The sequence below is a fragment of the Oncorhynchus mykiss genome, chromosome 14 (genome assembly GCF_057628025.1).
Source record: "Oncorhynchus mykiss isolate SJ-2025 chromosome 14, ASM5762802v1, whole genome shotgun sequence".
In the NCBI taxonomy this organism is placed as follows: Eukaryota; Metazoa; Chordata; class Actinopteri; order Salmoniformes; family Salmonidae; genus Oncorhynchus; species Oncorhynchus mykiss.
The window spans coordinates 8,113,263-8,139,031 of record NC_143035.1 but is presented as its reverse complement, the minus strand read 5'-3'; the positions used below and the strand labels follow the sequence as shown (position 1 = coordinate 8,139,031).

The window sequence follows — 25,769 nt, the reverse complement described above, 5'->3', positions numbered from 1 at the left end:
TCCAATTGGTACAGTAACCCGTTGGAACGTTGTTAATAAGATTTGTCACGTGTGTTGCGAAGCAGAGGACCAAATGGTTCGAGCACAGTATGAGCGGTCGAAAGGTAGAGGAAACTAATTTGTTAGCAGCACGCTAACCCCCGTTACATCCTACTGGGCAGGGACGTTAATCCAAATTCTATTCCACTTTGGTTCAACGTAATACCATTGAATATACAGTGCCTTGCGAAAGTATTCGGCCCCCTTGAACTTTGCGACCTTTTGCCACATTTCAGGCTTCAAACATAAAGATATAAAATTGTATTTTTTTGTGAAGAATCAACAACAAGTGGGACACAATCATGAAGTGGAACGACATTTATTGGATATTTCAAACTTTTTTAATTAACAAATCAAAAACTGAAAAATTGGGCGTGCAAAATTATTCAGCCCCCTTAAGTTAATACTTTGTAGCGCCACATTTTGCTGTGATTACAGCTGTAAGTAGCTTGGGGTATGTCTCTATCAGTTTTGCACATCGAGAGACTGACATTTTTTCCCATTCCTCCTTGCAAAACAGCTCGAGCTCAGTGAGGTTGGATGGAGAGCATTTGTGAACAGCAGTTTTCAGTTCTTTCCACAGATTCTCGATTGGATTCAGGTCTGGACTTTGACTTGGCCATTCTAACACCTGGATATGTTTATTTTTGAACCATTCCATTGTAGATTTTGCTTTATGTTTTGGATCATTGTCTTGTTGGAAGACAAATCTCCGTCCCAGTCTCAGGTCTTTTGCAGACTCCATCAGGTTTTCTTCCAGAATGGTCCTGTATTTGGCTCCATCCATCTTCCCATCAATTTTAACCATCTTCCCTGTCCCTGCTGAAGAAAAGCAGGCCCAAACCATGATGCTGCCACCACCATGTTTGACAGTGGGGATGGTGTGTTCAGGGTGTTGCTTTTACGCCAAACATAACGTTTTGCATTGTTGCCAAAAAGTTTAATTTTGGTTTCATCTGACCAGAGCACCTTCTTCCACATGTTTGGTGTGTCTCCCAGGTGGCTTGTGGCAAACTTTAAACAACACTTTTTATGGATATCTTTAAGAAATGGCTTTCTTCTTGCCACTCTTCCATAAAGGCCAGATTTGTGCAATATACGACTGATTGTTGTCCTATGGACAGAGTCTCCCACCTCAGCTGTAGATCTCTGCAGTTCATCCAGAGATATCATGGGCCTCTTGGCTGCATCTCTGATCAGTCTTCTCCTTGTATGAGCTGAAAGTTTAGAGGGACGGCCAGGTCTTGGTAGATTTGCAGTGGTCTGATACTCCTTCCATTTCAATACTATCGCTTGCACAGTGCTCCTTGGGATGTTTAAAGCTTGGGAAATCTTTTTATATCCAAATCCGGCTTTAAACTTCTTCACAACAGTATCTCGGACCTGCCTGGTGTGTTCCTTGTTCTTCATGATGCTCTCTGCGCTTTTAACGGACCTCTGAGACTATCACAGTGCAGGTGCATTTATACGGAGACTTGATTACACACAGGTGGATTGTATTTATCATCATTAGTCATTTAGGTCAACATTGGATCATTCAGAGATCCTCACTGAACTTCTGGAGAGAGTTTGCTGCACTGAAAGTAAAGGGGCTGAATAATTTTGCACGGCCAATTTTTCAGTTTTTGCTTTGTTAAAAAAGTTTGAAATATCCAATAAATGTCGTTCCACTTCATGATTGTGTCCCACTTGTTGTTGATTCTTCACAGAAAAATACAGTTTTATATTTTTATGTTTGAAGCCTGAAATGTGGCAAAAGGTCCAAAGTTCAAGGGGGCCGAATACTTTCGCAAGGCACTGTACGTGGGTGGATTCAACGAGTGGGATATGCTTGAGTTCTAACATTATTTAGACTTTTCTCATTGCTTTTGGAAGTATTTCAGGTAATTGTTTTAATTTACCAAAATGGTAGTGTGAATTTGTAAATTATGTTTTTGTCAGTAAGAGATGTGTTGGCTGTCAAATGATCTCACACCAGAAGTAGCGGGCTCATATACCAGCGCATTAGCCTGCCACTCCCAGCTGGTCGCTTTCCACGATAGTGGTGCTGAAATGTTTTGCTGTTCAACACCCTTTTGCCCTTGCATATTTTTGCCAAAAAGGTATAACATACAAACGCAAGTGAAGTAGCTATCCTCTTTTTAAAAAAAATAATCTTCCTTATTCCTTGTGGGACACTTGTTGCATTCATGAGGAACGTTTTAGTTGCTCTTCTGAAGATATGGTTTGTCATGGTTATCCTGATTTTATTTATCCATGCATCTGTTGCAGTGACCTATTCTCTGATATGTGTTATGTGTCAAGACAACATTCAATATTGAAATGGAAACATGAATACACTTGAACGATAGTGCAATGTGAGGTAGAGTCGCATGGTGTCAGTACCCAACTACAAAAATGCTCCTTACAGATATGATTGTCTTCATGCTTTTCAGTCCCCCCCCTTGCTGGTTTCGTTGCTTGTTCATTCGCTCTGCGAGGAGCAGTCATGCAGCATCGAGGAGAGAATAATATCTAAAATTGACTAAAAATTGACTAAAATTGACTAAAATTGACTAAAAATCTAAAATTGACACACTATTGGATAATGAGCAGTGATCCTACTCGGAATGTAATGATAGAAATGTCTTATCAATAGAGGATTAACGGAAGTGGTGTGGATTATTGTTTATAGAAAACATGGAACAAAGAGGATGCGGGGTCGCCTTCATGGTTGCTTTGGTTCTCTTTTGGAGCGGAGCTTCTGCTCAGATAAGATACTCCATCGCAGAAGAGCTTAAGGAAGGAACTGTAGTGGGGAATGTAGCTAAGGATTTGGGAATAGATCTGAGCACCTTGAAGGATAGGGGATTTCGAATCGTGTCTGGCTCGACCGAGCCCCTTTTCCAGGTAAATCAGAATAATGGCATCTTGTATGTGAATCGAAAAATAGACCGAGAGGAGGTATGCGAACGGAGCAATGTGTGTATGATCAACCTGAAAACCGTTCTAGAGAACCCGCTGGAGATCCATTATGTCTCGGTGGAGGTGTTAGATGTGAACGACCATTCTCCCAGCTTTCCCGACACAGAGAAACGATTAGAGATTTCAGAGTCCGTGTTACCAGGCGTGAGATTTCAGCTACAAGCTGCACTCGATCCAGATAGCGGGCAATACTCTGTTCAACAATATAAACTCAGTCATAATGAGCATTTTCGTCTGGAAGTTAAGGACCGAGGCAAGGATGCGAAAACTCCTGTTTTGAATCTACTGAAGCCGCTAGATAGAGAGACTACAGGGAGCTATAAATTACTACTAACTGCCATTGATGGCGGAAAACCTCCAAGGTCTGGGACTATAGAAATAATTGTGGACGTTTTAGATGTAAATGATAATATGCCTGTTTTCACTAAAGAGTCATACACTGCAAAACTGAACGAAAATTCTCCAATTGGCTCAAACGTTGTACAGGTAAATGCTACGGATTTAGACGAAGGTTCAAATGGTGAGATAGTTTACTCCTTCGGTAATAATGTGAATAGGAAATTACGTGAGCTTTTCGATGTGAATATCAACACCGGTGAAATAACTGTAAAAGGAGGGATCGATTTTGAGATAGAAGACAGCTATGACATTGATATTCAGGCATCTGATAAGGGACCTGCTCCTTTTAAAACGGACAAAAGTGTCATTGTAAATATTGTTGACCTGAACGACAACGCACCTGAGATAGAGGTGACATCATTTTCTAACGCAATCCCCGAAGATTCTAGACCCGGAACCACAGTCGCGCTAATCAGTGTAAATGACTTGGACTCTGGTCTCAATGGAAAAGTTATGTGTTCTATAAGTGAGGGCGTCCCGTTCACACTAACGCCGTCATTACAGGACAACATGTACTCTGTAGTCACCAAGTCACCACTAGATAGGGAGAAACAGTCTGAATATGATCTAACAATAGTAGCCAAAGACGCAGGGGAACCGTCCTTGTCATCTGTAAAGACTATCAGCGTTGTTGTGTCAGATGTGAATGATAACAGTCCAGAGTTTTCACTGAGTCCCTATACTGTTTATGTCACTGAGAATAACGACCCAGGTGCCTCAATATTTTCCGTGAGTGCGTCAGATCCTGACATAAATGAAAACGCTCTTATTTCATATCATATTCCGAGAGACAGTGGCGACGAGAACAAATGGGCGTCTTTTCTAAACATACATTCTGAAAATGGGAACATACTGGCGCTAAAAAGTTTTGACTTTGAAACTTTAAAAACATTCCAATTCCAAGTTGTAGCTACAGACTCTGGAACTCCGTCACAATGCAGCAACGTCACAATAAACGTGTTCATTCTGGATCAGAACGACAACGCTCCAGTGATCTTGTATCCAGTCAGCGCTAACGGTTCTGCTGAAGGTGTGGAGGAGATTCCCCGTAATGTGAACGCAGGCCATTTGGTGACTAAAGTGAGAACCTATGACGCTGATATCGGATATAACGGCTGGTTATTATTTTCACTGCAGGAAGTTACTGACCACAGTCTCTTTGCTTTGGACCGCTATACAGGACAGATACGGACACTTCGGTCATTCACAGAGACAGACGAGGCTGAGCATAAACTGGTCATACTGGTAAAAGACAATGGGAACGTTTCACTGTCAGCAACAGCTACTGTGATTATCAAGGTTGTGGAGCCCAAAGAGGCTTTTGCAGCTTCTGATGTTAAACGTTCAGTAAAAGACGAAGAGGAGAACAGCGTTACATTTTATTTGATTATTACTTTGGGGTCAGTTTCAACACTTTTTCTCATCAGTATCATCGTGTTGATTGCAATGCAGTGCTCCAAACCCACAGACTATTCCTCCAAGCATTTACAAGATGCGAATTACGACGGGACACTGTGCCACAGCATCCAGTACAGATCCGGAGACAATCGATACATGTTAGTTGGACCCAGAATGAGTATAGGTTCTACTATTGTCCCGGGTAGCAATGGGAATACTCTAGTTCTACCTGACCATAGGAGGAGAGCTTCTGGAGAGGTAAGAAATGGAAGAAAAAAAACGTATCCCACAAATGTATTGTGCCAAGCATTGACCAATGACATTAACATGAACATTTCAGGCCAATACTTAATTGACCAAAATGATCCTGTGAGTGTGTCAAGAATGTTGTTTTTTAGTTAGAGGGTTGTATGCAATAACCTTATCTCCCACCTGAACTAATTCACAGCCTCTTCGTGATGGTCGCTGTCCATGGTAGTGGTGCTAAAACGTTGTGCATTGTACAGTATATTTGCCATAAAGCGATGAAGTCATAATCTCACGTAAAGTTAACGCATCACCCAAAAGCCTTCATCTTACTCTGTATGAATCTTTCTCGATCGTATATACTTGTGGAGACTTGTTGCATTCTTGAATAATTAGTTAGTTATTGTAAATACCATCATGATTTGATTTCAAGTGCATCCATGTTTCCCATAGCCATACGACGTTGGAGTAACGTTTTCTCTCGTATGTATTGTGTCAAGATAGCGTTCAATATAGGATAAATACAATTTAAAGTTTTAAACGATAGTGTAATTTGAAGTGGAATCACATGGTGTCAGTAACCACCTAGAGTAATATCCCTGGTAGATATCTTCTCGTCATAGTTTGAACCCTCCCCTTTGCTGGTTTGGTAGTTTATTCAGTCGCTGGAGGTTACAGTCGTCCAGCATCGTGGACAGAATAAGACCTGAAATGTACATGAATAAAACTAGTGTTAGCTTTATAGTTTTGGTATTCGGCTAATATAATGGATAGACAAGGGTAACCAATGGAGGAATAGTGAAAGTGTTGTGGATTATTGTTATTTATCTAGAGAACATGGAACAAAGAGGATGCGGGGCATGGCTGGAGCGACGGCAGTGGGTCGCCATCATGGTTGCTTTGGTTCTCTTTTGGAGCGGGGCTTCTGCTCAAATAAGATACTCCACCTCAGAAGAGCTCAAGGAAGGAACTGTCGTGGGGAATGTAGCTAAGGATTTGGGAATAGATCTAAACACCTTGAAAGATAGGGGATTTCGAATCGTTTCTGGCTCCACCGAGCCCCTTTTCCAGGTAAACAGGAATGACGGCATCTTGTATGTAAATCGAAAAATAGACCGAGAGGAGGTGTGCGAACGGAGAAGCGTTTGTTTGATCAACCTGAAAACCGTTCTAGAAAACCCGCTGGAGATCCATTATATCGCGGTGGAGGTGTTAGATGTGAACGACCATTCTCCCAGCTTTCCAGAGAAAGAGAAACGGTTAGATATTTCAGAGTCCGTGTTACCGGGGGCGAGATTTCAGCTACTAGCTGCGCATGACCCTGATGGAGGTCCATTCTCCATTCAACAATATAAACTTAGTCACAATGACCATTTCCGTGTTGAGGTGAAAGACCGAGGGGAAGATGGCAAAATGCCGTTTTTGGTTTTACAGAAGCCACTAGATAGAGAAGCAGTAAGAAGCCATAAATTACTCCTCACTGCTATTGATGGTGGAAATCCACCGAGATCTGGAACAATTGAAATAACTGTAGATGTATTGGATGTTAATGACAACACACCTCTATTCACTAAAGATGTGTACTCTGTCATGTTAAATGAAAACTCTCCCTTAGGCACAACGGTTATTCAGGTAAACGCCACCGATCTAGATGGTGGTGTAAACGGGGATATAATTTACTCATTTGGCAATGATGTGAAGAGCAAGCTGAAGAAACTTTTTGATTTAGACACCTTAACGGGTGAAATAACTGTTAAAGGACCAATCAATTTTGAGGAAAAAGATAGCTATCTGATTGATATACAGGCATCAGATCAAGGACCCGTTCCCCTGACAACAGAGAAAAGTGTATTAGTAAAGATAATTGACGTCAACGACAACGCGCCTGAGATCGAAATTACATCGTTTTCTAACGCAATCGCTGAGGATTCTAGACCCGGAACCACTGTAGCTCTAATTAGTGTTAATGATTTAGACTCTGGTCTCAATGGCAAAGTGATCTGTTCTATAACTGAGGACGTCCCTTTCAAACTAATGCCGTCTTTACAGGACAACATGTACTCTGTAGTCACCAAGTCACCGCTGGATAGAGAGAAACAGGCTCATTATGACGTCACAATAGTTGCCAAAGACGCAGGACAGCCTTCCTTGTCATCTATAAAGACTGTCAGCGTTGTTGTGTCAGATGTGAATGATAACAGTCCAGAGTTTTCACTGACTCCCTATAATTTCTATGTCAGTGAAAATAACTACCCAGGCGCCTCACTATTTTCCGTGAGTGCCTTAGATCATGACATAAATGAAAATGCTCTTATTTCATATCATATTCTGAGAGACAGTGGTGAGGGGAACAATTGGGCATCATTTCTTAATATTAATTCTGAAACTGGGAACATTTTGGCGCTAAAAAGCTTTGACTTTGAAACTTTAAAAACATTCAAATTCCAAGTTGTAGCTACAGACTCTGGAACTCCGTCACAAAACAGCAACGTCACAATAAACGTGTACATTCTGGATCAGAACGACAACGCTCCAGTGATCTTGTATCCAGTCAGCACTAACGGTTCCGCTGAAGGTGTGGAAGAGATTCCCCGCAATGTGAACGCAGGCCATTTGGTGACTAAAGTGAGAGCCTATGACGCTGATATAGGATACAACGGCTGGTTATTATTTTCACTGCAGGAAGTAACTGACCACAGTCTCTTTGCTTTGGACCGCTATACGGGACAGATAAGGACACTTCGGTCATTCACAGAGACAGACGAGGCTGAGCATAAACTGGTCATACTTGTAAAAGACAATGGGAACGTTTCACTGTCAGCAACAGCTACTGTGATTATCAAGGTTGTGGAGCCCAAAGAGGCTTTTGCAGCTTCTGATGTTAAACGTTCAGTAAAAGACGAGGAGGAGAACAGCGTTACATTTTATTTGATCATTACTTTGGGGTCAGTTTCAACGCTTTTTCTCATCAGCATCATCGTGTTGATTGTAATGCAGTGCTCCAAACCCACAGACTATTCCTCCACGTATGTACAAGATGCGAATTACGACGGGACACTATGCCACAGCATCCAGTACAGATCCGGAGACAATCGGTACATGTTAGTTGGACCCAGAATGAGTATAGGTTCTACCATAGTCCCGGGCAGCAATGGGAATACTCTAGTGATACCTGAAAACAGGAGCAGAGCTTCTGGAGAGGTAAGACATTAAATACGTTTCCATAATTACCGACCATTTTCTCATAGTGTTCCCGAGCTTGTAAATTGTCTTGATTATAATTGCATAGTGTAGGCCTATCAAGTAGTCAGAGGGTTATTGGATGTATAACACTATGCCTCACCTTCGTTCATGGAAGTACCTTGGCAGTTCATTCGCATCCACTGCTCTAGGGCCTGTTCGCTGTCAATGACAGTGGTGCTGAAACGCTGTGAAGTTCAACGCGCTGTTTGCCAGGTGAAGGTTGGCCTCTTTCATTGTATAAATCTTTCTCAACACTATGTCCTATTGGACACTCGTTGCATACTTGAGTGTTGTTTTATGTTCTCATAAACAGGCGTTTTCCATAATGGTTTGTGATGTCTAGCCTAACCTCGTCCCCAGGCTTTTACGCATTTCCTCGGAGGGTTCTGGGAATGAGATTACGTGTATCCTGACTTTCTATATTCACACAAGTTATGCTGTAACCTAACGTTTCCTCCGATACGTCCAAATACCCGTAATACGATTGAATTACAGTGTAATGTGAGGTTGAATCGCATGGTGTCAGCACCCAACTAGAATAACGCTCCTGGTAGAGTTCCTCTCGTCATACTTGTGAGTCCGCCCTTTTGCTAGTTTGGTAGCTTTTATTCAGTCGCTGGAGAAATACAGTTGTGCATCATCGTGAAGCGAATAAGATATAACATTGACATTATTAAACCACTATCGAATAATGAGTGTTAATCATATTCTGGATGTAATGGATAGCCAACAGTCACCAATGAAGGAATAGTGGAATTGCTGTGGATTTTTGCTATTTATCTTGAAAACATGGAACAAAGAGGATGCTGGGCATGGCTGGAGCGACGGCAGTGGGTCACCTACGTGGTTGCTTTGGTTCTCTTTTGGAGCGGAGCTTCTGCTCAGATAAGATACTCCATCTCTGAAGAGCTTAAGGAAGGAACTGTAGTGGGGAATATAGCTAAGGATTTGGGAATAGAACTGAGCACGTTGAAAGAAAGGGGATTTCGAATCGTGTCTGGCTCGACCGAGCCCTTTTTCCAGGTAAATCAGAATAATGGCATCTTGTATGTGAATCGAAAAATAGACAGAGAGGAGGTGTGTGAACGGAGCAGCGTGTGTTTAATCAACCTGAAAACCGTTCTAGAAAACCCGCTGGAGATCCATTATGTCGCGGTGGAGGTGTTAGATGTTAACGACCATTCTCCCAGCTTTTCAGAGAAAGAGAAACGGTTAGAGATTTCAGAATCTGCATTACCGGGAGCGCGATTTCAGTTACAAGCAGCGCGCGACTCAGACAGTGGCCAATTCTCCGTTCAACAATATAAACTCAGTGACAATGACCATTTTCGTATAGAAGTTAAAGATAGAGGTGAAGACCGTAAAATACCGTTTTTAATTTTACTGAAGCAGTTAGATAGGGAAGTTACTAAGAACCATGTGTTATTATTTGCAGCCTTGGATGGAGGAAAACCAGTGAGGTCTGGCACCAGCGAAATAAAGATTGAGGTATTGGATGTTAATGACAATTCCCCCATTTTTACTAAAGACGTGTACTCTGTAAGGCTTAGTGAAAATGTTCCTGTCGGTGCAACTGTCATTCAGGTAAACGCAACCGATTTAGACGAAGGTGCAAACGGTGAAGTTAGATATTCATTTGGTAATGAAGTAGATAGAAAGGTACGGGAGCTTTTTATTTTGGATTCGATTACTGGTGAAATAACAGTCAAAAGTGTCATAGATTATGAGGAAAATAATATATATGAGATTGATATACAAGCATCAGACCAAGGACTTGCTCCCCTCACAACCGACAAAAGCGTCATAGTAAAGATTGTTGACGTCAACGACAATGCGCCTGAGATTGAGGTGACATCCTTTTCGAATGCAATACCCGAGGACTCTAAACCCGGAACCACAGTCGCACTAATCAGTGTTAATGATTTGGACTCTGGTCTCAATGGGAAAGTTATTTGCTCAGTACTTGAAGATTTACCTTTCAAACTAATGCCGTCTTCACAAGATAACATGTTCTCTGTAATCACCAAGTCCCGACTGGACAGAGAGAAACAATCTGAATATGATCTAACAATAGTTGCCAAAGACGAAGGCCAGCCTTCCTTGTCATCTATAAAGACTATCAGCGTTGTTGTATCAGATGTGAATGATAACAGTCCAGAGTTTTCACTGAGTCCCTATATTGTTTATGTCACTGAAAATAACGACCCAGGAGGCTCAGTATTTTCGGTGAGTGCCTCAGATCTTGACATAAATGAAAACGCACTTATTTCATATAATATTCCGAGAGACAGTGGTGAGCAGAACAAATGGGCATCTTTTCTTAGTATTAATTCTGAAAATGGGAATATATTGGCGCTAAAAAGCTTTGACTTTGAAACTTTAAAAACTTTCCAATTCCAAGTTGTAGCTACAGACTCTGGAACTCCATCACAAAGCAGAAACGTCACAGTCAACGTGTTCATTGTGGATCAGAACGACAACGCTCCAGTGATCTTGTATCCAGTCAGCCCTAACGGTTCTGCTGAAGGTGTGGAGGAGATTCCCCGCAATGGGAACGCAGGCCATTTGGTGACTAAAGTAAGAGCCTATGACGCTGATATAGGATACAACGGCTGGTTATTATTTTCACTGCAGGAAGTAACTGACCACAGTCTCTTTGCTTTGGACCGCTATACAGGACAGATACGGACACTTCGGTCATTCACAGAGACAGACGAGGCTGAGCATAAACTGGTCATACTGGTAAAAGACAATGGGAACGTTTCACTGTCAGCAACAGCTACTGTGATTATCAAGGTTGTGGAGCCCAAAGAGGCGTTTGCAGCTTCTGATGTGAAAAGTTCAGTAAAAGACGAGGAGGAGAACAGCGTTATATTTTATTTGATCATTACTTTGGGGTCAGTTTCAACACTTTTTCTCATCAGCATCATCGTGTTGATTGTAATGCAGTGCTCCAAAACCACAGACTATTCCTCCAAGTATTTACAAGATGTGAATTACGACGGGACACTGTGCCACAGCATCCAGTACAGATCCGGAGACAATCGATACATGTTAGTTGGACCCAGAATGAGTATAGGTTCTACTATTGTCCCGGGCAGCAATGGAAATACTCTAGTGATACCCGAACACAGGAGGAGAGCTTCTGGAGAGGTAAGAAGTTGAAAATGACCTCGCGTTTTAAAATGCAATTTTCTTTGAAAGCCTCCCAGGCTGATATTTCATCGACCAAAAAGGGTTATGTGGTAATGTGTGAAGTACTTTTTTTTACTGAGCAAGAGATTTGTTTGCTGCAACATGATCTCCCAGTTTCGATGATAGAGCCATTGCTCTGATGGTCGCTGCCCATGTTTGTGGTGATGAAACAATGTTTAGTTCAACGTGCTGTTGACTGGTAAAAGTTTGCCAAAAAGTAATAACATATATAATATAATACATGCTCGTTTACGTGGATATTTTCTTTTTCTTCTTCTTCATTCGTATTTCCTTGTTTCGCTGTTGTTGCATACGTGAGTAGGCAACATTTTGCTCTATGGTCGCCTGAAGACAATGGTTTGTTATATGTATGCTGACTTTTTTAGACAGTACAACTTTTGCAGTCACGTTTATTTATCTAGTCAAGATTCCATTAGTAAGCTTCAAGAATAGTGTAATTTGAGGTAGAATCGCATGGTGTCAGTACCCAACTAGAAAAACGCTACTAAAATAAATAATTCTCGTCATGCTTTTGAGTCCGCCCCGTGCTGGTTTCGTAGCTTATTCCGTCGCTGGAGGAAGAACGCAGTCGTGAGCTTCGTGGGGAGAATAACATGTCAATTGTATATTCTGAAAACACTATTGGATAATGAGCTTTGGTAATAATTGTTTATATAATGGATAGGCAACTGTCACCATGAAGGAATAGCGGAAGTGCTGTGGATTATTGTTATTTAACTTGAAAACATGGAACAAAGAGGATGCGGGGCATGTCTGGGGGGACGGCAGTGGGTCGTCTTATTAGTTGCTTTGATTTTCTTTTGGAGCGGGGCTTCAGCTCAAATAAAATACTCCATCTCTGAAGAGCTTAAGGAAGGAACTGTCGTTGGGAATATAGCTAAGGATCTAGGTATAGAGCTAAGCACCTTAACGGAAAGGGGATTTCGAATCGTGTCTGGTTCGACCGAGCCCCTTTTCCAGGTAAACCAGAATGACGGCATCTTGTACGTGAACCGAAAAATAGACAGAGAGGAGGTGTGTGAACGAAGCAGCGTGTGTTTGATCAACCTGAAAACCGTTCTAGAAAACCCGCTGGAGATTCATTATGTCGCGGTGGAGGTGTTAGACGTTAACGACCATTCTCCCAGCTTTCCAGATAAAGAGAAACGGTTAGAGATATCTGAGTCCGCATTGCCGGGAGCACGATTTCAGCTACAAACAGCGCGCGACCCAGACGGTGGAATATATTCTGTTCAACTGTATAAACTCAGCCACAATGATCATTTCCGTTTAGAGGTTATGGACAGAGATGAAGATGGTAAAATTCCTATTCTAAATCTACAGAAACCGCTAGATAAAGAATCAACGAGGACCCATAGATTTCTGCTCACAGCTATTGATGGAGGTATACCTCCTAGATCTGGTACTATCAACATAATTGTCGACGTTTTAGATGTAAATGATAATATGCCAGTTTTCAACGAAGAGTCATACTCTGTAATGTTGAATGAAAATGCCCCTGTTGGCACGACAGTTGTACAAGTAAACGCTACGGATATAGATGATGATTTGAACGGTGAGGTTATTTACTCTTTTGGTAATAATGTAAATAGTAACTTACGTAATCTATTTGATGTTGACACTAATACTGGTGAAGTAATTGTGAAAGGACTGATAGACTTTGAGGTTAAAGATCGCTATGAAATTGATATACAGGCATCAGACAGGGGAGCCGTTCCCTTGACAACTTACAAAAGCGTAAAAATAAAAATTGTTGACCTCAACGATAATGCACCTGAAATAGAGGTGACATCCTTTTCTAAGCCAATCCCCGAATATTCCAGATCCGGAACCACTGTCGCTCTTATAAGTGTTAATGATTTAGACTCTGGTCTCAATGGGAAAGTTATCTGTTCTATACGTGAGGACGTCCCTTTCAAACTAATGCCGTCTTTACAGGACAACATGTACTCTGTAGTCACCAAGTCACCGCTGGATAGAGAGGAAGTATCTCAATACGATTTTACAATAGTTGCCAAAGACGAAGGCCAGCCTTCCTTGTCATCTGTAAAGACTATTATTATTGTTGTATCAGATGTAAATGATAACAGTCCAGAATTTTCACTGAGTCCTTATACTTTCTATGTCACTGAGAATAACGACCCAGGAGGCTCAGTATTTTCAGTGAGTGCCTCAGATCGTGACATAAATGAAAACGCTCTGATTTCATATCATATTCCGAGAGACAGTGTCGAGGAGAACAAATGGGCATCTTTTCTAAACATAAACTTGGAAAATGGGAACATTTTGGCTCTAAAAAGCTTTGACTTTGAAAGGTTAAAAACATTCCAATTCCAAGTTGTAGCTACAGACTCTGGAACTCCGTCCCTAAGCGCTAACGTCACAGTGAACGTGTTCATTCTGGATCAGAACGACAACGTTCCAGTGATCTTGTATCCAGTCAGCCCTAACGGTTCCGCTGAAGGTGTGGAGGAGATTCCCCGCAATGTGAACGCAGGCCATTTGGTGACTAAAGTGAGAGCCTATGACGCTGATATAGGATATAACGGCTGGTTATTATTTTCACTGCAGGAAGTTACTGACCACAGTCTCTTTGCTTTGGACCGCTATACGGGACAGATAAGGACACTTCGGTCATTCACAGAGACAGACGAGGCTGAGCATAAACTGGTCATACTGGTAAAAGACAATGGGAACGTTTCACTGTCAGCAACAGCTACTGTGATTATCAACGTTGTGGAGCCCAAAGAGGCTTTTGCAGCTTCTGATGTTAAAAGTTCAGTAAAAGACGAGGAGGAGAACAGCGTTACATTTTATTTGATCGTTACTTTGGGGTCAGTTTCAACGCTTTTTCTCATCAGTATCATCGTGTTGATTGCAATGCAGTGCTCCAAAACCACAGACTATTCGCCCAAGTATTTACAAGATACAAATTACGACGGGACACTGTGCCACAGCATCCAGTACAGATCCGGAGACAAACGGTACATGTTAGTTGGACCCAGAATGAGTATAGGTTCTACAATAGTCCCGGGCAGCAATGGAAATACTCTAGTGATACCCGAACACAGAAGAGCTTCTGGAGAGGTAAGATGTTGACCACTTTGCCATGAGTAGCAACTATTTGGTTTTCGGTATTTTCTAAGTGATATTCCTGATGCTTACAGGATCTGTGCCTAAGGGGTTGAATGTATGCGTATAGCTTATGGAGTGTCAAATATGATTGCCAGTATTGTAGGTGACAACAGAACATGCACTTGTCTGTGTTATGACAATAATGGGTGTATTAGCAATATTCGTTTTACTTCAAGAGGGTCCTGTCCTACGTTTTTTTCTCTTCTGAAGTCACTGCACTTTGTGGTTTCGCTGTCCATGGTGCTGAAACATTGCAGAGTTCATTCTGCATCTTCGTTTTGGCAAAATTCTCCTGGAATGGTTAACGATCATTTATAGATTCACTAAGGCTATATTAGCAGCATTTTCTAAACGTCAACACACACACCCTGACTTCTCATAAAGATCTTTTCCATTCATGTCTCATCTTTGCCTAACCAGAACAATGTTTTTTAATATTGTTGTATTTTTTGCACGTTTCTGTTTCGAAATAGCACTCGGTATTGGGGTAGTAATGGTTCGTAAAGGGTATAATTACCCTACGAAATCCTGCAATGTGAGGTGGAAACGCATGGTGTCAGTGCGCAAGTAAAATAGTGCTTATGAAAAAAATCTATTGGCCATACTTTTGAGTCCGCCCTTTAGAGCTGGTTTGCTATTTCGTCAGTAGCAGAATTCAGCCGTGAGCATCGAGGATACATTGTAATTTAAAACCTTTCATCGCCAACATACTGTAAGTTAACGAGCTGTGATCATATTTGGGACTGCGATGGATAAGATTAGTTTACCATTAGAGGCATAGTGGAAGTGCTCGGGATTTTTTTAAACCATAAAACATGGAACAAAGAGGACGCGGGGCATTGCAGGAGCGATGCCAGTGGGTCGCGTTCATGGTTGCTTTGGTTCTCTTTTGGAGCGGAGCTTCTGCTCAGATAAGATACTCCATCTCTGAAGAGCTTACGGAAGGAACTGTCGTGGGGAATGTAGCTAAGGATTTGGGAATAGAACTGAGCACCTTGAAGGATAGGAGATTTCGAATCGTGTCTGGCTCGACCGACCCCCTTTTCCAGGTAAACCAGAATGACGGCATCTTGTATATGAACCGAAAAATAGACCGAGAGGAGGTGTGTGAAAGGAGCAGCGTGTGTTTAATCAACCTGAAAACCGTTCTAGAAAACCCGCTGGAGATCCATTATGTTGCTGTAGAGGTGGTAGACGTTAACGACCATTCTCCCAGCTTTGCGGAGAAAGAGAAACGTTTAGAGATTTTTGAGTCAGCGTCACCGGGGGCGAGATTTCAGCTACAAGCTGCGCGCGACCCAGATAGAGATCCATTCTCCGTTCAACAATATAAACTGAGTCACAATGACCATTTTCGTTTAGAAGTTAAAGACCGAGGTGAGGATGGCAAAATGCCGTTTCTGGTTTTACATAAACCACTAGACAGAGAAGCAGTAAGGAGCCACAAACTCCTCCTCACTGCCATTGACGGTGGAAAACCTCCTAGATCTGGAACTCTTGCAATATCTGTTGATGTATTGGATGTTAACGACAATACCCCGGTGTTCACTAAAGATGAATATACTGTAAGGTTAACTGAAAACGCTCCTTTGGGAACAATGGTGATACGGGTAAATGCCACCGATTTAGACAGTGGTCTGAACGGGGATATAATTTATTCATTTGGCAACGACGTCAACAGCAGGTTAAGGAAACTATTTAATTTAGACACCGTAACCGGTGAAATAACTGTGACAGGACAAATAGACTTTGAGGAAAAAGATAGTTATCTGAATGATATACAGGCATCAGATCAAGGACCCGTTCCCCTGACAACGGACAAGAGTGTAAAAATTAAAATAGTTGACTTCAACGATAATGCACCTGAGATAGAGGTGACATTATTTTCTAAGGCAATCCCCGAAGATTCCAAGCCCGGAACGACTGTAGCACTAATCAGTGTTAATGATTTGGACTCTGGTCTCAATGGGAAAGTTACATGTTCTGTATTGGAAGATATACCTTTCAAACTAATGCCGTCTTTACAAGATAACATGTACTCTGTAATAACCAAGTCCCCACTGGATAGAGAGAAACAATCTGAATATGATCTAACAATATTTGCTACAGACGCAGGCCAGCCGTCCATGTCATCTGTAAAAACTGTAAGGGTTGTTGTATCAGATGTGAATGATAACTGTCCAGAGTTTTCACTGAGTCCCTATACTTTCTATGTCACTGAAAATAACGACCCAGGTGCCTCAGTATTTTCGGTGAGTGCGTCAGATCTTGACATAAATGAAAACGCGTTTATTTCATATCATATTCTGAGAGACGGTGGTGACGAGATTAAATGGGGATCTTTTCTCAACATTAATTCAGAAAATGGAAACATTTTGGCGCTAAAAAGCTTTGACTTTGAAACCCTCAAAACATTCCAATTCCAAGTTGTAGCTACAGACTCTGGAACTCCGTTACTAAGCAGCAACGTCACAGTGAACGTGTTCATTCTGGATCAGAACGACAACCCTCCAGTGATCTTGTATCCAGTCAGCGCTAACGGTTCTGCTGAAGGTGTGGAGGAGATTCCCCGCAATGTGAACGCAGGCCATTTGGTGACTAAAGTGAGAGCCTATGACGCTGATATAGGATATAACGGCTGGTTATTATTTTCACTGCAGGAAGTTACTGACCACAGTCTCTTTGCTTTGGACCGCTATACGGGACAGATAAGGACACGTCGGTCATTCACAGAGACAGACGAGGCTGAGCATAAACTGGTCATACTGGTAAAAGACAATGGGAACGTTTCACTGTCAGCAACAGCTACTGTGATTATCAACGTTGTGGAGCCCAAAGAGGCGTTTGCAGCTTCTGATGTTAAAAGTTCAGTAAAAGACGAGGAGGAGAACAGCGTTACATTTTATTTGATCATTACTTTGGGGTCAGTTTCAACGCTTTTTCTCATCAGTATCATCGTGTTGATTGCAATGCAGTGCTCCAAACCCACAGACTATTCCTCCAAGTATTTACAAGATGTGAATTACGACGGGACACTGTGCCACAGCATCCAGTACAGATCCGGAGACAATCGGTACATGTTAGTTGGACCCAGAATGAGTATAGGTTCTACAATAGTCCCGGGCAGCAATGGGAATACTCTAGTGCTACCTGAACACAGAAGCGCTTCTGGAGAGGTAAGATGTGTATTGGGCTAAGGGAGTTCAACACTGAGTATATGAGGGTCTTAATGTTGCCTTTTTTGTACTGTTGTGTATGCCTCAATTAGTTGAACTTCTTACATGACTTGTGTAGTTGAGTGGATAGAGATAGGCCTGTTACGTTATTGGGACATGACAGTCATACCCTTACATGAGATTACATGGTGCTGAAATGTGAAAATACTGAAGATGGAATAGGTCCAGTTGACACATCTGATTCAACCAATCAAATAACTATCAATACCTTTTCTATTGGTCGTATGGTGGGTTGATTCTCTGGTTAGACGTCACTTACACTGGAGCTGCATTCAACAACGGAAATAGTTCGCACACGTTGGCGAACATATTTCATTTGTTTTGTTAAGGTTAGCGAACAGTCTTTGGAGATATTGTGTGGCGAACATAAGTGTCTGTTCGGGTCTAAACTGCTGCTAAAAATAATAATGTGGCTATGTGGACTTTCTAATATTTTTTAGTAGGAATAGCTTAGTCATTTTCAGTGTAAAATCCTTACAAAAAGTAGCTGTTTGATGTTTCAGGGTAACATTTTAGAATATTAATTCAAATCATCGATGTTACTCTGGCAACAAGTTCGCTGCAAACATAAGCCTTGTTGAACTCGCCTCTGGAGCGGCAAAGATGACATGGTCGCTACAATCTGCTCATTCAGGAGGGTCAGCCTGAGCTTGGCAATGTATTGATTATCCAATCTATCAAGCATACAAACAAGTTAGCATGAAATACTGTATATGTGATTCGTAGATTAGTGAACCAGAGGTACAGCTCCAGTAGGAGCCTGGCCCTCACTGCAGATCTACACAGTAAAAACTGGAGTGTTTTTTCTGGAGGTAAAGTGATTTTCCTCTCAAGTAGTGAAAATGAAATCATGTTAGAGTCGAGTTATTACCAGCAGCAGCTGGACTGGGAGCTAAAATAAAGATGAAATTCTATTGGAGTAAAACCGCATGACCACGCCCACTAATGTTGGTTAAATTTAGATTTCCCGCCATTTGTCCATTTGCAAGTGTCTCGTGAAAGGAAAGAGTGGACCGATGGAGGGCGTGGATCCGCCGAACATCCGTAGTCATTCACTGAACCACAGCATTTCTTCACTTCTGAACTTAATCAGAGTTCCAGGTAAGTTCACTGTTACTGGTTAACTTTGTGTGCAAATTCAAACTGTTGAGCATCATTATAGCTAGCTAGCTAGCATTGTAGTGTAGGCTCTCTGTTGCCGCACTATTTGCGTAGTAAGATACTAATGTGGGCATCTAGCTAGAGCTAATTAGATAGCTATCTACAGCAACATTAAGTTACACCACTTTTAGTGGTTTATGGACAGTATGTACGCCCAGTGGATCGGTGCATCACCTGTTTTACATTTTCAACAGAGCGGTATTAGCTATTATCTGTAGCTAGCGGACTTTACTGACGAAGTATCGGCCAGCAGGTTAGTCGGTGCAACATGTGTTTTACTCTGAAAAGCGAGCTGTTAGTTGTTATTAGACAGTATTTAGCGTCATGCAGGTCGATGCAACACGTGATTTACTCTAAACAGAGCACTGCTCTGACATTTTAGCGACAGTTGGTCTGTGTTACATGTGTGTTTCACTCAAGTTTAGAGCGATTAGACAGTTTTTAGCTGCAGTTTGGTCGGTCTGACACCTGCATTTTACTCTGAACAGAGCTGATGGACAGTTTTAGCTCAGTTTGGTCCGTGCAACACCCGCGTTTTACTCTGAACTCTAGAGTTAGACAATTTTTAGCTGCTGTTTGGTCGGTAAGACACGTGCGTTTCACTCTGAAAAGAAAGCTGTTAGTAGTTAGTAGACAGTATTTAGCGTCAGGCAGGTCGATGCAACACATGTTTTACTCTAAACAGAGCACTGCTCTCTTGTAATTTGTGCATATTTGTCTTAATGCAATTTAAATTAACCTGTTTTCTTGTCATCAAGGATGCAGGCTGTACGAGTGAAGTACAGGGATTGTCAGAAGTACATTTGTTATGAGGTGCAACTGACCTTCAAATCCTTTTTGGATTGAGGTGAGTGAAAAGTTAAACATTTCACACAATGTCCAATGGAACAACATACTTACACTTTAAATATACTTACTTTATATTTACTGTCAAATTGATTGCCAATTTCCTTGCTGATAATGAATACAAAGCAAACAAGCACCTCCCCAAATCACAGATCAGTCAAAGATTGATTTATGTTTTGGGAGTTGTCTAATTATGCTCATCTGTAGCCGCGCTCATTGTCTTTGCCTGTCATTAATGGTTTTAAAGAATAAGTGATACTAACATTTGTATGCTGCCACAATATGTGTTGATAGCTATCTGTGGCGTATTGCAATAGTACTCAGACTGCTGTTATAATAATTCAGTACGTGGCTGTAGATGGCATATAATTGGAATTGACGTGGAAAGACGAGGAAAGGCGCATGAAGTCAGTTTTGGGGTTACGATGTTCACGTAAAGATGACCTCTTGATTTCTGTCTTCTGTTCTGTTTTTTCTCAAAAAAATACACAACATATTTAATCAATAAGGTTGTGCAACTATATTTTGTCATCACAGTTGCCAATAAATTTGACATTCCAACCTTGGACTTAAAAGTCTATGATGAATCGGAGACTGAAGTTGATGAGGAGGTGTTTGAGTTTCTTCTAAAGAAGCAAGACCTTGGTGTGCTGGAGATTTGTTTACCGCAAGACCCAAATCCTGATGGGTAGTTGCTTATTAGCTTAGTGCTTCACATTCATCCATACACTCCTAGCTAGCCTAACACATGTTCTGAATATGTGAGACAAGCAGATTTCTCTGCTGATTTCTTTTCTCATTTTGATATTTTAAAATGTCTTTGTTTCTGTGCTCACCTCTCCCACCCCGTTTAGAACAGTAGTGGGCCTAATCAATTCAAAATGTTACGTTTTTGCATTCCGCTTGTCATTAACAAAAGTCGTCTAATCATAATAATGTATGTTTCCACCTAAATTGTGTTATAATTACAGTGTTAATCACACCAGTTAAATGTTAACATGATTGCTAGATTCGTTGAGCTCTTCTGCAAGCAGCTCCTTATCAAAATACAGTGGATACAATGGGGGGGACTCCGATGACACCATTATATTGCAGCAGAGTCCTGCTACAAGAAAGACAGCTGAGGATAATCGTCTATCTCATGTAAGTACTGCAAATGACCAGTTTAAACAAATGCCAAACTTGAAGATTGAGTGATAAATGACATCAATGAAAGTTGTGAGAGCGTGATCATGGTGTGTTTTATTAAACTTGCTATTTCATTGCTGTTTTAAAAGTGTTAATGTGTTCCTTTTTGAAATTACTCCGACTTAGATGATTGAAGACATTCTGAACAACAAACCTGGAGGAGAGAGGATCATGAATGAGTGTGCTCGGACAAAAAGCCTAACAGATAGCAGAAGACGCGATATGACCAAGATATTAGTTGCTCAAATGACAAGTGAACATGGGTATATGTCATATACTCATTACATACCTTACCACCTAACACAATTTTTAGCAGAGTTGTGATTTACACAATACTTTTGTTTGGATCTCAAACAGTAAAGTGTGTGTGTCTAGGACAAGTCCTTCAAGGCGTGTTAGAGGACTACGCAAAGGGCATCATTGCTTTGTTCCCATACCTGGCTGATCCTAGGAGCAAATTTGGTTATGTAAGTACATTAAAAACAAAGTCTAACCTTTTTTAACTCTCTGGGACTCTTAAACCTTACAATTTTTCCAGAATGGCAATATTTACATTGTTTTACTGTTGGGTGATGTTTTTATTTAAACTATAGATCTGTTAACATGTCTGTATGCCCACCATCTCTGCCATCTCTCCTAAGCTCAACTCTGGTGGTATAAAAGCCCAGTTATGTTCTGCACTGCGAGGGTCAGACCTGTTGATCTTCATCTATGGGCACATCTGTAGTTTTAAGGATGAATATGAAGAGATTTTAACCTGCTCCCTCAAACTGAATTATACTTCACTTTAGGAGCATTATTACAGTGCAGAAGATGGGAGTGGATATCTAGCATGGAGACTGAAATTTGTGCAAAGGGAAGCATCAGAGGGACGACAGAAGACCATGCATCAGTCACTGACGTGTAAGTGATTGTAGTTAGTCTCATTCATGACACATGACCAGAGAATAATTCTATCTGAACATCTGTATAAGCAAGGGTTTCTTAGTCTCTTACTCTTTTAGTATTTCTTAGTATTAATTCTGTTTCTGAGTCAAATAAATCCTACTTTTCATCTGGTGACATAACTGCATGCATGGCCATCTTTGCAGAGTTTCCGAGCCTTGTTTTTTTACATCTTATGACACAATATTGTATACTTGTATAGAGCAGACAAACCCAGTAATCTGTAAACGTTTCACCATGTTACAGGTGGTCCAAAAGCTGATGGACAGTTTTCCTCTCTGAAGGAGTCTAACATACAGCTGAAGCATACAGCTGATGAAACAATTGTAAAGGAGAAGATGTTCGCCTATTGTCAAAATATGGTTCATGAGCCAGTGAAGTCCTCTGAAATATTCACAGCGTTTCCAAGATTCCAAGACATAGCAGCAATGGTATGTGGATCTTCGACTGCCTTGCCTTAAAACTGTCAGGACAATTGTTTTCTGTTCTACGACAGTCTGATTAGGACTGTGATATATTACATGACGATAGTGCCACACCATAATGTTTACTGTTCTGTCTTGACTTGTTCCATCTTGTCTGCGGATTGAGCAAGATTTTAGTCTGATGTTTGGTGATGCAACCTCTGCAAAGTTCCTGGAGAAGTGGCCTACTCTCTACAAGGAGAAAGTCATTGACCAAAGCAGTGGCCTCACACAGACAGGCGACCTGGTTCAAAATGCTGAATGGTATGCTGGAATAAATGATTATACTAATGGAAGGGAGCATTGTTTTTGAAAGCAAATGGGATGATGTAACTTTCAGTGAAAATGTGTACTTTCAGGATGGGACAGTGACATGTCCTCCATTTTGGTCCTTGTCCACCTTCTGCCACCGTCACCTCATGGCTGCAAGAGACCAGGAAAAATCTCAACCAGACACACCAGTGAACACATTGAAGTTTATCACGGTGTCATTACAGTTGACTGTTCTGTCCCCATTCCTAATCCTAATAACTACTTTTAAGATTATGGACAAGTCATGGTAAGATCATGTGTAGCTGTAATTTACATTTTCACAAACTGTTTGCGAACCGTGACTCATTTTAATAGCACACTAAGGGGCATCTGGAGACCGTCATGGAAAGCCTTCAACCCTATCTGCTTGCTGTGGGTTCCCAGAGGAGTGGGATTCACAAGTACTCATTGTGATTGACAAACATGTAATACCTTGTAAGTCACCAGACTCTATTGCCTGTTTTGATGAGCTTTTCAAAGCTCATGTTTGTCTTTGGTACCTTGTACAATCAGGATCTGGTAAATGTGTACAACTTTTGCAAACCACAATTTATGAAATTGATGTTGATACCACCAAGGTTAATCCTAGGGTTGCAGAGTTGAGGGCTCGGATGCTGCATTGAGTTACTAAAAGTTTTGAAGTTGCAAAGGGTTAAAACGCAGCATGGGAAATAACCTTTTTCCTTTCACACAAATGTTTTCATATCATTCATCTAAAATGTTGTGTTTTGCTTGCAAAAGCCCACAGGCAAATGCCAATTCCTTGACAAAACACTTGAAGTTGGTCCACAGACTTTGTCAAGGAAAGACACTTGGTCTTAAATGCGGTCAGGCTGGTAGTTCACAAGTTTATGGCACTTTTTCTGGGTTTAGAAAGGATCTTTATAAAGCACATGAACCTTGTTCTGATCACGGTGAAGGCTCCTGAATATGTAGCAGTAAGTCATTTTGATGACCTGCCATCAAGTTCCCCTTCTGACTCAGTCCTTGCCAATAAGAGTCTTGTAGACAGCTGCGCTGCAACCATAGCTGAACTTAAAGTGGCAAGTGTAGGTGAAACAACCATTAGCTCTTTGGTAATTTCCAATGAAGAGATAGTTGATGATATTCATATTCAAGCTAAAGGATCTGGGAAGAAGTCTGTCTATACAGGAGCCTATTAAAAGTGACATTGAGTGTAAAATTGATCAGTGTTTTGAAAAAATGTAAAATCCCTTTGGTGTATTAAATTCTGAAAGTAAGAGAAGGCAGTATTTTACAGAAAAGTGGGGAAGGGTAGACCCAGTGAATACGTTCTTGGTACAAGCTCTGATACACAATGCAATCGGACTACGGGAGGCTACGATCAAATGATTGTCATTGATATATTTGTTTACATCCCAATTTTGAAAACATTCGTTTATTTACAAACACCCAAATATAAAGGAGATGATGCAGCCTGATTCCAGTTCAAGAGAACTTTATGACTTATGTGATGGAGATCTGTTCCAAGAGCCATGCTCTATTTTCAAAACAGAAGCAATTCAGATACAGCTTCTCTGTGATGGTTTTGAAACTGTAAATCCTCTTGGATCAAAACAGGGAAAACAAAATAAATTAGGAGCAATCTATTTCAACTTATGTAATTTTTCTCCAAAGTTCAAATCATTTCTGCTTAATAGTAATTTGGTTGCTTTATTTCATGCCCAAGACATTAAAACATGGCTTTTCTAAAATACTTGATCCAATTGTGCAGGATATTAAAATACTTGAGAGGGATGGAATTATGGTTCCCTTGTATGATCAACCAGTGTATGGAACTATTGTCCAAGTCACAGGTGACAACCTTGGTCTTCACTGTTTATTTTGTTTTGTCGAATCATTCATTGCCAGATATTGATGTCGCTTTTGTCTTGCTGAGACAGACGACTTTCAGACTGAATTTGATGAAGATTCACCCAAGATAGTTATGCGAACTCGAGCACTTCATGCAGAACACTGCCCAAAAAAAGGCGACAAATCCCAGTCTTCCCTATGTGATGGGTGTTAAACGTTCTTGCGTTCTAAACTCCTTGCCGTACTTCAATACACGTGACATCTTCTCTCTCGATATTATCCATGATATCTTGGAGGGAGTGGCACAATATGAAATGAAACTGCTAGTACTGCACTTGATAGACAAGTACACAACATCAAATGAAATAGACAGGAGAATAAAGAGCTTTAACTGTGGTTACATGGAGCAAAACAACAAACCTCCTGCAGTGAAGTTAGGAGAGGACTCTAATGACTTGGGGTTAAATGCTATCCAGTCCTGGTGTTTACTTGGAGACTTAGTTTGTCCGAATGATCTACACTGGTATTTACTGTTGCTGTTGCTTCAGTGATATCTCCAATGATATCAAAGGGTGTTACAATTTTTTTGAAACGTTTAATCGCAGAACACCACAGGTTATTCAAGCAATTGTTTCCAAAAAAGAGGCTGCTACCGAAGCATAATTTTATGGTGCATTACCCCACATGTATGCTTGAAATTTGACCAATTTTACATAGCTGGTGCATGCGCAAAATGAAAATGAAGCAAAGCATAATTCCTTTAAAATAAAATTAAAAAGCTTAAATGTAACAAACATTGGCAAAAAGAACACAAGTCAAACAGCATACAGTTGGTAGACATTTGACACCAACAGAGTCATGATTAGTCCAGGTAAAATGTTATCTTTAAATGTCGTGGACTGGGGCTGTAAGATGGCTGAGACTCTTCGGGTACCAATTGACACCACGGTTTTAAATGTTAAATGGACCAAACACCATGGAAATATGTGTAGTTTAGTTGTTTGTCTTAAAGTTAATTGTGAGATGACAGTTTTTCAGAAAATCCACCATATTGTTGTTAAAGATGAGTGATTACTGTTGGTTACTTTTGCCCTATAAATGTCTTCATGAGCATTTTAATGCAGATAGAGTTGGTGTGCAACAGAGGGACCTTATGTAGTGG

The 25,769-nt window shown here is 41.0% G+C and overlaps 1 protein-coding gene and 1 pseudogene across 10 annotated transcripts in view; both read left to right on the top strand.

Moving 5' to 3' along the window:
* The window catches only part of LOC110488691 (protocadherin alpha-C2), a 211,968-nt gene that overhangs the window by 46,521 nt on the left and 139,678 nt on the right, over nucleotides 1-25,769 (top strand). For 2 of the 9 annotated variants that reach the window (XM_036942831.2, XM_090198274.1), the window contains exon 1: nucleotides 1,804-5,058. The exons of 3 other annotated variants lie outside the window; for them this stretch is intronic. In XM_036942831.2, coding sequence (XP_036798726.2) covers nucleotides 2,719-5,058 — 2,340 coding nt within the window. In that variant the 5' untranslated portion in view covers nucleotides 1,804-2,718. Of the gene's footprint in view, nucleotides 1-1,803; nucleotides 5,059-5,726; nucleotides 8,248-8,902; nucleotides 11,443-12,032; nucleotides 14,593-25,769 lie in introns of those variants that run through there. 4 more of the 9 variants (XM_036942827.2, XM_090198269.1, XM_090198270.1 and 1 more) reach the window with 3 other exon arrangements.
* On the top strand, nucleotides 15,269-22,447 carry LOC110488696 (protocadherin alpha-3 pseudogene; annotated as a pseudogene). The gene is made up of 6 exons (XR_005035906.2): nucleotides 15,269-18,977; nucleotides 19,796-19,884; nucleotides 20,893-21,026; nucleotides 21,198-21,538; nucleotides 21,863-21,974; nucleotides 22,263-22,447. The product of XR_005035906.2 is annotated as a protocadherin alpha-3 pseudogene (transcript).